Below are 12,263 nucleotides of genomic sequence, written 5' to 3'. Positions count from 1 at the left end.
GGGAGCCATTGGGTTAGATTAAGGTGACACCCTCCACTTGCTTCTCCTGCCCCTCAGCCCCCTTCTTGCATGTGGTCACTCACCCAGGGCTCCCCATCCCAACACAGCCTTCAATGGCTCCCTATTGTCTACCACAAAAGCCAGGCTCCCAGGTCTGACACTGGAGACATGTCACAACCTGGCTCCAGCTTGCTGTGACTTTTCCAGGAACCATCTCTCTGCTCCAGCAGGACAGGGGAGGCAGCTGCCTGAGTCAGACAGGAAAAGCGAAAGGAAACCGAGGTGTTGATTTCACTTTCGGCGTGGCCTCCGGGCTGAGAGTGGCATAATCTGCTCAAGTGGCATTTTGTGAAGTGTTGCGAGTGGGCGACTCACATCCCTGTCTTCTGACTGTGAGTGGGCAGTGCTCCCGGGCATCCCAGCGGCCGGCGTGTTGTCTTCCCCTTTTCCCGGGGCAGGAGTTTACTTGGACCGTCTCCAGCAAAGCCGGGGCGTTTCTGGTACTCCACGTCTTGGGCTGCACAAAGCAGTGGGAGGAAAGGAGCCCTGGGCTCTGTGGGCTCAGAGAGGGTCTTGCGATGCCCTGGACCTGAGGGGAGGTGGCCAGGCTGATGAAGCTTGGACGGGAGGGTGGCAGTGCCCACCCATCCCAGCTGACACTCTCGTGGTGGGAGAAAAGGAGGAGGCAGCAGCCAGCTGTGGGCAGCGCAGGGCCGTGATGGGAACCTGCTGTACGTGAGCAGAGCGTCCTTTTCCAGAAGACGGTGCTAAGCTGCCGCTGCTCTCTGCGGAGAACAGCTGGGTTCGTGTAGCAACAGCGTGAATTTGGGAGACTGGAAGCACACTCTGAGAGAGGAAGGTGTTCAGTCCACTTGAGAGACGCACCCGCCCCCTGGGCCCCCTGCCCCACCTCCTCTATCTCTGGGAGGCCTGGGGGTGCCGTGGGGCCTGCTGGGGCAGCCTCCGCCCCGCTCTCCAGGCGCCCGGGGCCCAGCGGCAGCTCTCTGCGTGTTTCCAAGTGTCTGAAGGTGTTAGTCCCGCCTTGGACTGATAGCAACACAGATAGCCACGTCAGCTAAAATCATCCGTGAGACGGATTGAAAGACAGAGAGAGAGAGAGGGATACACTGTCATCGACTGACTGATGGGACCCTTCTCTTCCTTTCAGGGTCCTCTCCTCCTTCCTACATAAACGACTGGTCTGTCCTTACACTTCCCAGCCCCTTCTGCTAATGTTGTGCGTTGGTGGGTTCTCGCCTCTGACCCCCACTCTGCCCCTGCGCCGCTCGCACCTGCGTCCTCCCGCTCGTCCTGCCTCGTGGCCTGTCCGGGAGTCACGTCTGCCCCTCCAGCCCCTAAACATGACGCGTTCAGCCCTCCCTGCCCCCACCTCTTCTATCTGTGGGAGGCCGAATCAGAGAAGTGTCATAAGCACCTATTTAAGTAGGTACCACTATTATCCCCATTTTACAGACGAGGACACCAGTGCTCAGAGAAGTTATCCAGGGTCCTACACTAGCAAGTGACAAAGACGATTGGAAAATCTGGCTGCGTGCCATGGCTCTGCTCTTGCCGATGCTGGCAGAGGCAGAGCTGGCTCCAGGCTCTTCTAGACAAGTTTTATCATGGGGGAGGACACCTGTCCCTGAGGTTCCTCTTCTAGGTTGTAAATACTAAAACCATAGACCAGCTGCACCTTGACAGGAGAGAGTGGCAAGAGATGCTTCTTTGTGGCCACGTTCCAATGATGACCTTTATGAAAAGACAAACAAAGATCATACCCCATGGCAGGGCCTGGGAGTAGACCCTCCCTGACATGTATGGACATGGGGCAGGAGTAGGGATGGAGCCCACACTCCCGATGCCACACCAGCCCCCTCCCTCCCCACCCTGGCCTTCGTGCACAAGCTGGGTCACTCCCCTCTGAACGGTCCCCCTTGTCCCTAGTGAAGTGTACTAGGGGCACAGTCCACGCTCAGAGGACAAATCCTGGGACGAGACCCATGCAAGTCCTGGAGTCAGACTGGGCCATTTGGGGGGATTCTGGGGTCCTAGACTATGGCGTAACAGCACCAGAGGGTGGGGACTGGGAGCTCTGCGCTCTGGTTCCAGCTGGCCTCTCTCTGCAGGCAGGCTGAGCCCCAGGCACGGGGTGTCCTCATGTTGAAAGGAGACTGTTTCTCCTCCAGCTCTGGCACTGGCTCACATCTCTGTTACACCCCCAGCCCATCCATCCCTCTCCCTGCCTTTCCTCCTTCTCTCAGCTGGCTCGTCAACCTCGGGAGCTGAATGTTTAATCTGAGTGTGTGGGAGATGTCAGCAAACGGATGCCCCAGGTGAAATACGAGACAAATGCATCATCCATTTGTAAACACGTGAAGCTTAAGGAGTCTCCAGGTTAACAAGTTTCTTCGTAACTTTACTGGATGCTCTAGAAAAACATTTGTGAAAGGTAGAAAGAAGACAGGTGCACCAGTCTGGTTTCCATCCCAATTTAAAGAGAGAGGGGGGAATATAAATTAAAATATTTTTAATGTGTCCTCCTACCTATCTCCCAGCAATTTGGGCTACTGGCTGGGGAGCATGCGCACAGGCAGCTGGGTACCCCGGGTGGGCGAGGTGAGGATAGAGCTCTTCCCCAAACCTAGACTCGAGTTGGCACCTCCAGGCGCGTGAGCCTGAGTCTGCCAGTGGGCTTCTGCGCTTCGTCAGCACAGCCTTGGGGCGGCCTCCCCCGGCAGAGCTCCTGGGCAGTTTCCAAAGGCAGGTCTGTGGGGCGGCTCCCTTCCTGTTGGCGCCTCCATCACCGTCCTCAGCACAGCAGGTGGTAACTGAGCATTTGCTAATGGAAAGTGCTGCTCTGGGCACGAATACGTGTTAACCTGATTATTCCTTACAGTGACCCCTGCAGAGGGTGGGGATGGGATATTATCTTCATTTTGCATTGGAGGGAATTAAGGTGCAGAGAGTGAGCAACTCACCCAAGGTCACAAGGTCAATAAGCAGGCAAGCAGGGATTCCAGCCCCGCAATCGCCCCAGAGCCCAGCAACGTGACCCAAGACACATGGGTGGGTTTTTAATCACACATAAAAGTGAATTCTTGCAATGTGGGAGGAAAGGATAGGATGGGCTGAAATTAAGAAAAGACCCCAAGATCGGGTCCGTGGATGGTCCTGTAGGGAGGAAGAGCGTGTCTGGGAGCCTGCCAGGTCACCCTGCCGCCTCCCGTGAGAGGGGGTCCTCGGGGGAGGGGCTGAGGCTGGTGTCTGAGCAGCTGGCGCAGCAGCGCCAGCCCCTACAGCGGACCCCTCAGAGGGCCACGTGGAGCACGAGGCCGGCCAACTTAAAGGTTCAGTTGAGCTCAGGCTCCTTCATTCCAGACACCTCGTTTGAAGAAAGAGTTTCAAGGGCATGTTCCATGGGCTGCTGAGTTGCCCACGGTGGCATAAGAGGTTGGTCAAGGCCCTGGATGCTCTTAGCTCAGGTTCCCTGTCACCAGGAGGGCCCAAGTTCACAGTCAGCCCCAGTCTGCTCCTGGCTTTGCACAGAGAAACCACTGCCCCTGCTGCTGGCCACTGCCTGCTCCCCCCCAGTGACTGTCTCCAGAGACGGCCTCTACGCACAGAACGGCTTAAGGCGTCTCAGCCTGGACACTCCCCATCCCATTAATTGGGGACTGTCCTCCTCATCCTCCTCGGCAGCCCCTGGCCGCCTGTCCCAGCAGAGCCCGAGGCCACCCACACCACCCTCTCAGCAGCCTGTGGTTTCCCCTGCGTGGCTCAGCAGGGGGGCGGGGAGGGACTTCCATCACCACGGAGGGCTGTGCCTTTGCCAGTCCCCCCATGGAGCCATCAGCAGAGGGTGGGCACTCACTGATGAGCACTCAGGGATCGAGCCTCCTGAGCAGGCGCTGCTACCTTCCCGGGGTCCTTACTGACTCCAGGATTCTTGCAACAAGCCCACTCATCATGGGCCATTCCGGGAAGTCTGGCAGGCGCAGGCTGCAGAATGAGAGCCGGAAAACCTCTCCTTGCTTGCCTTCTCTCCTCTCCTCTTGCAGACAGCTAGAGATCAGCCCTCCTCTGGGAATCCTGAAGCTAAATCATATAAATACAGCGAAAGCACCAGCTAATGGAAAGTCCACTGAGTGTGAGGGCTTCGGCTCTCTGTGCCTGTTCACACTCTCCCTGTGGGGTCTTGGAGGTGGTTCCTTCTGGCCCGGCCTGGGGTGTGCCACAAGCCCACATGTTCCCTCCTCAAAGGCATTGGTGGGCAGGGTGTCTCAGATGTCAAAAGAACCCCCCATCCCCATTACTTCCGGTTTGGAGACACCTAGGATATTAAAAAGGAAGAAATGCCAGAGTGGGCTTTCAAAACAGCAGTTTATTTAAGCTTTTATGTTTAATCACTTAATGCTTTTAACATAGAGAATACAATGCCATTGTATTATGGTGATCAGATCATTTTGAAATGCTAATTCGTGGTTCCCTGCAGGCTATAGAGTCAAGTAATGGGACACAGGAATGAACCTCATCTTCTTTCCATATCCTGACTATCTGTTTAGTCTCATTTCCAGAGAATGGCAAGAATCTAAATGAGGTCAGTGACCTCAAGGCAAGTGTCTTCCTGGCAGCCTAGCCCTAAGACCAACCCTTGGGCCCTTCTCTCTCCTCCCCACAGGTCAAGGAATATTCTGGGCCCACCTTCTAGATCACATTCCAGATATGTAGAACCCCAGAATCCCCTACCCAAATGGCCCAGCCTGACTCCAGGACCTGCATGGGTCTCATCCCGGGGTTTGTCCTCTGAGCCTGGACTGTGTCCCTAGTACACTCCACTAGGTCCCAAGGGCACTGTTTAGAGGGGAGTGACCCAGCTTGTGCCCGGCCAGGGTGGGGAGGGAGGGGGCTGGTGTGGCATCGAGAGTGTGGCCTCCATCCCTATTCCTGCCCTGTTCCCATACATGTCAGGGAGGGTCTACTCTCTGGCCTGCCCCACGCCAGGCCCTGCCATGGGGTATGATCTTTGTTTGTCTTTTCATAAAGGTCATCATTGGAACGTGGCCACAAAGAAGCATCTCTTGCCACTCTCTCCTGTCAAGGTGCAGCTGGTCTATGGTTTTAGTATTTACAACCTAGAAGAGGAACCTCAGGGGCAGGTGTCTTCCCCCATAATTAAACTTGTCTAGAAGAGCCTGGAGCCAGCTCTGCCTCTGCCAGCATCAGCAAGAGCAGAGCTGTTGGAGAGAGTTGGTTGGGGGCCACTTGCTAGTATATGACAACCTCTCTGAGCCTTGGTTTCATTATCTGTAAAATGGAGATATTAGTAATACCTACTTAATAGGATTCTCATGAAATTAATCCGTGTAAAGTTGCTAGGACAGCGTCTGGGACACCATACGCACTTAATAAATGTTATCCATTCGGAATTAGCGGTAGCAGCATGGTTAGTGTGTCACCCCTGTGCAGACAGACCTCTTGCCCCTTTCGGCTTATTCTGGAGTAAGGCAAGTGGGACGTATAGAACGGTGACGTTTACAAGGTCAGAGAAGAACTGTTTGATAGGTCCGAGAGAATATATTCCATGACTTTTTATCATAGATAATTTCAAATATATATGTGGCTACAGAAGTCGAATAGCATAAAGAACCCCCATGTTCCCATTGCCAGGCTGCAAGAATCACCAGCTCACGAGCAGTCTTGTTCCATCTATATTGCCATCTCTCCCCAGAGAGAATTATTTTAGTCTAGGTCTTCTCCCAACACCAGCAGTTCGAAAGGGACAAAAGAATCCTTAGGCAGGAGCCATCTTCCCACTGGGCTGGTGACCTCATGCAGGAATGAGGGGACAGGGGAAGGCCCCAGATTAGGAGAGAACGCAGTCACTGTCCAGCAAGTCAGGTCAGCTCAGGGTGAAGGTGCGCTGTACGGTAGGGATGGCAGAAGGGCTCGGACCTGTGGCAGAGGAGGAGGAACCAGCCAGGTCCCAGAAAGCCATTAAAGATGTTCAGTGGACTCTGGTGGTCAGGAGATGACCCAGGTGGGACCAGGACGGGGCTGGCAGGAGGCAGGCAGGGAAGGTGCAGACCGGGAGGTGATGGCCGCCATGTCTGCAGGGGCTTGACCTGTTCAGGGGCCTTTCGTGTGCTTAGGCCAAGGAGAAGTAGCCAGTGCATGGCTTGGTTCGGACGCTGAGGACAGCAGGTTGGCAGGGATGTCGGGGAGAACAGGTGCCTTCGCAGCGTCTTGCAGCTTCCCTCGGCTGGGGGGGTGTCCAATTCGGGAATCATCTTCATTGCCCCTGCCAGAGGCAAAGGGCAGATGTGATCCCCATTGTACAAGCTGGGGAAAAACCTCTTGTCCACATTCACATTTTGACAGCCATTATGCCAGCATTTTCTGCCCTCCGGCTAAAGAACCCAGGAGTGCTGGTGGCTTCATAAACCACCGTTACTCTGATCTCTGGCACTTTGGAGGAAATATGTTGGGATCATCCCTCCTAATGAACCACACAAATGCACCCTTTCCTTGTGCCATCAGAGCTCTGCTTGTCAGTCTTCTCGGCTTCTCTCCCAGCAGGAGTTCAGGGGCCAAATGACTTATTACACCAGCATGCTCCAGCACACGCACCTCCTGCAATCATGTGATTTCTCATAACTTTCTTCCCTCAGCTCCTCATCTCCTGCCCCAGAGCCCGTCCTGGCTCCCTTTGTCCCTCCATCTGCCTCTTGTCATAACTCTCATGTGCTCAAGACACTGACTTGGACTTCCTTTGAAAGAAGAGGGCACATTCTAAAGACAGCTGGTGGGGAGGGGTGACCTTCCAGGTGGGGAACAGACTCCCCTCCAGACATTCCCTCTGAACACAGAAACTGGACCACACGACTCAGCCGGGATGTTGTTCAGGCTCCTGCCCAAAGCCTAAAATTGTTCAACAACTCCCAGGGGCAGCTGGCATGGCCCAGGCCCCTCCAGGGGGCTGTGACCTCCAAGTCTCTGGCAGTTGAGTAGCATTTTCCAAGGTGGCCTTGTGGGTGGCCAGTGCCTGCTAGGACCCCAGGACTTCTTACCAAGCTGTACTAATCATCACATGCACGCACGGTCCGATGCCACTTCTTAGATCCTGAGCAGACCTTCCTGGCCTCTTGCTCCCCAGGTGTGGGCCTTCACATACACCCAGCAGATCCTCCAGGATGAGCTGTGCATGTCGGTTGTCACTTTGTTTCCTGGTGCTCCTGTAGTTCTTGCCCTTTGCAAGAACGGAGATGCTAAACAGGTAAGTGCTCAGGGGGCTCCTGGGGCGTGGCCACCTTTCATAACGTGACTGCCTGTGTGGGCCTGTTTCCTGCATGTTTCCCACATGAGACAAGACAAAAACTGTTATAGGAAGAAAGGTGATAAGAAAGAGGTCCTTGTGTTAGGAGAGGGAGAGAGAAACACCCTCTGGTACCAGAAGCAATGGCAGGGTCTACTCCTGCAGGACAGCTGGCCACGTGAAAGCCCGTTGACCCTCGCTGACCATACCATGCCCATTTTATTTGTGCTGTCCTGTCATTGCTCTGCCCCCCACCTGGGACAGCAGACAAAAGTCTCCAAGCCACAAGGGTGAGCGAGACTCGACCCTTTGCTTTCAAAGCCTTGGGCTCTGGCAGTGTGTCCACCAAAGCTCCTAGTGTCCTGGATGCACCGGGTGCCCAGTTCCTCTAGCAGCAAAGTGGTGGCTGCCCACTGGGTACTGGCATGAGAGAGACCAAGATTCCCATTGGCTGTGTGACTCATGGTGGGTTACTAGACCTCTCTGAGCTTCCGTTTCCTCCTCTGTGAAAGGGGGTTGGTGATACTCACTCTGCAGGGCAGCTGAGAGGGTCTCCACTCAGTACGGAGCTCAGGGTCTTGCCCGAGATGCGTCCAGCCCCTCCCGCCTCGGCACGCCGGGTGGAGTGTGGGGGACCTCGGCATGGCCCTCCCTGCCTCGCTGCTGCCACTGCCCCCAGCTCTTCCTGCGTCCTCGTGACCGCGCAGATACCGAGTGTGGATCGTTTCTGTGGTCGCTCCTGTGACTAACTCACTTCAGGTTTTCTGGCCTATTGCTTGGGAAGTTATTGCCTCCTAATGAGCTTCCCTAGTAAACATATTGATTTTGCTTTTAACTTTTTTATCCAATTAAACAAAAAAAACCCCAACAACAACACCTGGCAGAACAATTATTTGCGGTTTTAGTGCTCCACGGGACCGTGAAATCAAGTCTCGCGGTGACCGCAGACAAGCGGCATCAACCTCTCTGGGGTCTCCAGAACTCGGGAGGGTTCGACGGGCCCCGGGGCTGTGGCCAGGGAAACCCGGCTCATCCTCGCTCCTCTCTGTCCTCACAGCAATGGACCAAGACCGGTTCCCGCATCGAGCACATAGCGTCCCACCTCTGCCTAGACACCGACATGTTTGGTGACGGCACTGAGAACGGCAGGGAAGTCGTCATCAACCTGTGTGAGTCCTCGCTCATGAGCCAGCACTGGGACATAGTGAGCTCTTGAGGACCGTTGCCAGACACAGCGTGGCCCTCGCGTGGCGCTTCTCTGGACCAGAACAGACCGGAGCTGCCACGACGACTGCAGACACCCTGGACTGGGAGGTGGAGGCAGAGCCCCCCAGCACAGGGCAGCTGTCTCAGGGAGGAAACGATCGCAGGGCAGTGGGGCTCAGAGACAATTCCTACGTGTCCCCAGTGCCGTCAAGCTCCAGCGCTGGCCGGGTCTTCCCGAGTGGCGGCTGGAGACAGATCTGATGGGAAGCGTGCGTTGTTCTCTTTCTTGCAAAGGAGGCACTGTGGCAGCAAGAGAGAAAAGCCCTCCTTGTCACCAGGCCAGGACTGAACAGATGAAGAAAGAGGGTTTTTTCCAAAACAAATAAAGATAACCTTAGAAGTTGTCTCTGGGTCTCATACGCTGATTCTGCTTACATGGACTCAGGGCTAAGCTGAGTCCTCCACTGGATGGGGTGTCTTGTGGCAGAGTGGACAAAGATGGCAGGGGCATGGGAGGCCTGTGCCCTTGTCCTTGGCCACCAACCAGCCATGTGATCTTAGCAAGACGTGTGACTTCTTTGTCCCAGCATTTCCTGTTATGTCAGAGGGAGGTGTAGGGCCAGATCAGTGGCTTTTGCTGATGACACATATCTGCCACATTCGGGGACACCGTCTCTAATTCAGAGGCCCTGGGTTCCCCTGCGGAGATCCTGGTGTGGTAGGTCCAGCATGGGGGACAGGTGTCTCCGAGGATTATGATGCCCTCCTTGGTTACAAACCCTTTGTGGTCTGGCCATTAGCCTCAGAGTTTCTTACTCCAAGAAACACCCAATGTGCTCTGGCAACTGGTGACAGTGGCTGTCCATCTTACTCACTAGGGTTTAAGAGAAGAACCAATTCATATTGCATTCAGGTTCCCAAAATATGCCCATACATTCTGCCCAGGTCAGTTTACACGTGTTGACGAGTAAGTGTCTTTGTTACCCACTGCTGCACAACAAATTACCCTGAGACTGAGCAGCTTAAAGCAACACGTATTTATTGCCTCCCCTTTTCTGTGGGTCAAGAATCCAGACACAGCTCCACGGGGCCTCTGCTTCAGGCTGTCTCACAAGGCTACAGCAGGGTGCTGGCCGGGGCCACAGTCTTCTCAAGGGTCAGCTGGGGCAGGCTATGTGTCACACCCACTCGGGGTGGCTGGCAGGACTCTGTTCCTGGCAGGCCAAAGGCCGCGCTCGGCTCCTCACCATGTGGGCGTCTCACTGTGCAGCTCGTTCATCCAGGCAAGCAAGCCAAGAAGGCGAGAGCCCAGCAAGACGCCTGAAATCACAGCCTTTCACAACCTCATCTCAAAAGTTGCCTCCCCTCAGTTTTAACATCTGTTTGAGAGAAGCAAGTCATCAGGTCCACCCTAGACTCTAAGGGAAGAGGAGGGCACAAGAGAACTAAAGGCAGGAGGTGGCAATTGTTGGGAGCCAGGCTAGAATCCACTTGCCACAGCAACTATTATATTCCAAGCAGGCATCCATCTCCCCTTCATCCAGAAAGCCCTTCAGGGATGGGAATTTGGCCAAGCTCATCACTATAAAATCCACTACGGCAGACTGCGCTAGACTTGGAGAGTGAAGAGCTGAGTGTGTACAGACACGACATTCTCTGGTGGCTGCATTCGTGTGTTTGTGCACTTCTCCCCTTGCCTGCCGGAGACAGGACTTGGCTGTTTTGTTGGAGCCATTTCATTCCATGCTGGGCTAAAGCAGGCAGGCCATGGCTAGATAAAGCTGTCTACAGAAGACATTCTGGTGGCTTCTACGCTATGTGTCTACAGAGTTTAAACCAGCCCTGCAGAGAACGAGAACCTTCCCCCAGTAGTGAAGCAGGAACTGTATGAGAGTAAATGCGAGAGACCCTGGAACAGTCCTCATCTGTCTACTTGCTGCCCTCAGTGTATGTGCCTGTCCTCGAGTCCCCTGGTGGCAATGAAGACATCTCTGGCCTTTCTTTACCCCCAGCAGCAGGCTGGGCACCTCTGCCTCTCAGTGGACGCTTTCCTAAATGGATGATTGAGAAGCTGTTCCTTCTCCCAGGCAAAGTGACTTGACTTACATTTTGCTACCCCTATAAAGACACAGAATGCAGGTGGTCTTAGGTCTCTCTCAAACATCCAAGAGAATGGGGACAGAGGAAAGATTCCTTATCTCAAAGCCTTTAGATGTGGCCCAGCTGTCCTGCTGATGCCCCTCTTACCAGGAAAAGACCGTGGGATAATCATGAAGAGTCACCCTGAAGGATACGGAGGGTCACGAGCTAATGGAGATACAGATGGCTCACATGCGAGCTGCAGGGTGTGCATCCGAAGGCCTCCTCAGTGGAAAATGAAGTTAAAAACTCTGATGATGCACACAGGAATCACTACAACTACATAGAGTTACTAGAATGCTCGATCCACCAACCTGATGGTGATGCAGCCAAAACAACAGTAGTTGATCTGAAAGCAAGCATAGCAGCAGTTGCAAAGCTCCACCAATTCAAGACAAATCCAGCAATAACCTGATAAGACAGTGACCTGCTTTAGTCCCCAGGAGCCTGTGGCCTGCACGCATGCAGCACAGAATAACAGTGGCCAGGCTTTGCCTGGCTGTCAGGTCTTTTGGTGGATGTTGAATTAGAGTCCTCAGTCAACTGTAAACATTGAATTTGAATGCCAAGTTTTAGTAACCTGGAATAGCTGTGAGTGAAGGTGAAAGTTTTTCAGATAACATCAGCCTATGAGAATAAAAAAAACACCTGTACTCTGGGGATCTTAAGGGTTCACATGATTTAGACTCCAAACCATGCTTGGAGATCACCACCCTAGAACAGTCTCACCTCACTGCCAGGTGAGGAGGTCGGCCAGGTGTGGCAGAAACCCCCTCACTCAGCATTACATCTGGCTAGTGGGAACTGATGTGAACAATATGGGTATCTGAGTATTTTATTGGTGTGAGATCCATATTAAATGAAAAGGAATTTACAAATTTACATATATGTGTATATTCTCATGAACTAGGAGGAAAAGAGACGGGGGGGGGCTTCAGGCATTCTCTGGATTAGAGTTGGAGGCATGATGGTGTAGAGTGGGTGGGGAGAAATGAGAGTTTTCAGGCAAATCCTAGCTCAACATGGGCAGCTGATCCTCGTGCCATGTTGGATCTGAGATGCACTGTCGTGGCAGCCTGTTTCCTTATGTGCTTTGTAATTGTTCCCTGTGAGCTCATCTTCAGCGGACGCTTTTTCCTCGAAGCCTCCCAGGTACCCTGGGGGTGGAGACAGGCCTTGGGGAAGGTTTACATTTGTCTCTGCTGGGGTCCTGTTGATTTTCATTGATTTCAAACAAAACTGTGCTCTGTTGGTCCAATTATTTCACAGTGAGTGATGAGAATTTGGCCCCACGTCTATTACTTGGCACAAGCTTGGATTCTGATCTTTTGTAGGTTGTCTTTTTTTCTACCCAAAACGTTAGTCCTGCTCCATGCCATCAGCACTCGCCCAGCTGGCAGATGGGTTTGTCTGGCCCCTCCAAGCACCCAGCCAGAGGAGGGCCCCTCTCTGGGCTCTGCCACCCATGAGGCAGTGGCTATCACATCTGCCTTCTGCTAGAGTATGAAAGCCCCAGCCCTGGCTTCAGTTCCCCTTCAACTCGCATTCGCCACTCTGAATTTGAATTCCCACTTGCCTTTGGAATCTGGAATTTCTCCCTTTT

General features: G+C 53.8%; 1 protein-coding gene across 1 annotated transcript in view; it reads left to right on the top strand.

Annotated features, from left to right (window-relative positions):
- Positions 1 to 11,548, top strand: part of GALNT14 (polypeptide N-acetylgalactosaminyltransferase 14) — a 208,227-nt gene extending 196,679 nt beyond the window's left edge. The window contains exons 14-15 of the mRNA XM_012788362.2: positions 7,157 to 7,276; positions 8,373 to 11,548. Of these exons, the coding sequence (XP_012643816.1) occupies positions 7,157 to 7,276; positions 8,373 to 8,531 (279 nt within the window). The 3' untranslated portion in view covers positions 8,532 to 11,548. The remainder of the gene's footprint in view (positions 1 to 7,156; positions 7,277 to 8,372) is intronic.
- Positions 11,549 to 12,263: the final 715 nt, after the last annotated feature.

The sequence above is a fragment of the Microcebus murinus genome, chromosome 3 (genome assembly GCF_040939455.1).
Source record: "Microcebus murinus isolate Inina chromosome 3, M.murinus_Inina_mat1.0, whole genome shotgun sequence".
Lineage (NCBI taxonomy): Eukaryota > Metazoa > Chordata > Mammalia > Primates > Cheirogaleidae > Microcebus > Microcebus murinus.
Note: the sequence above shows the minus strand (reverse complement) of the source record. Positions and strands in the feature narration are given on the sequence as shown.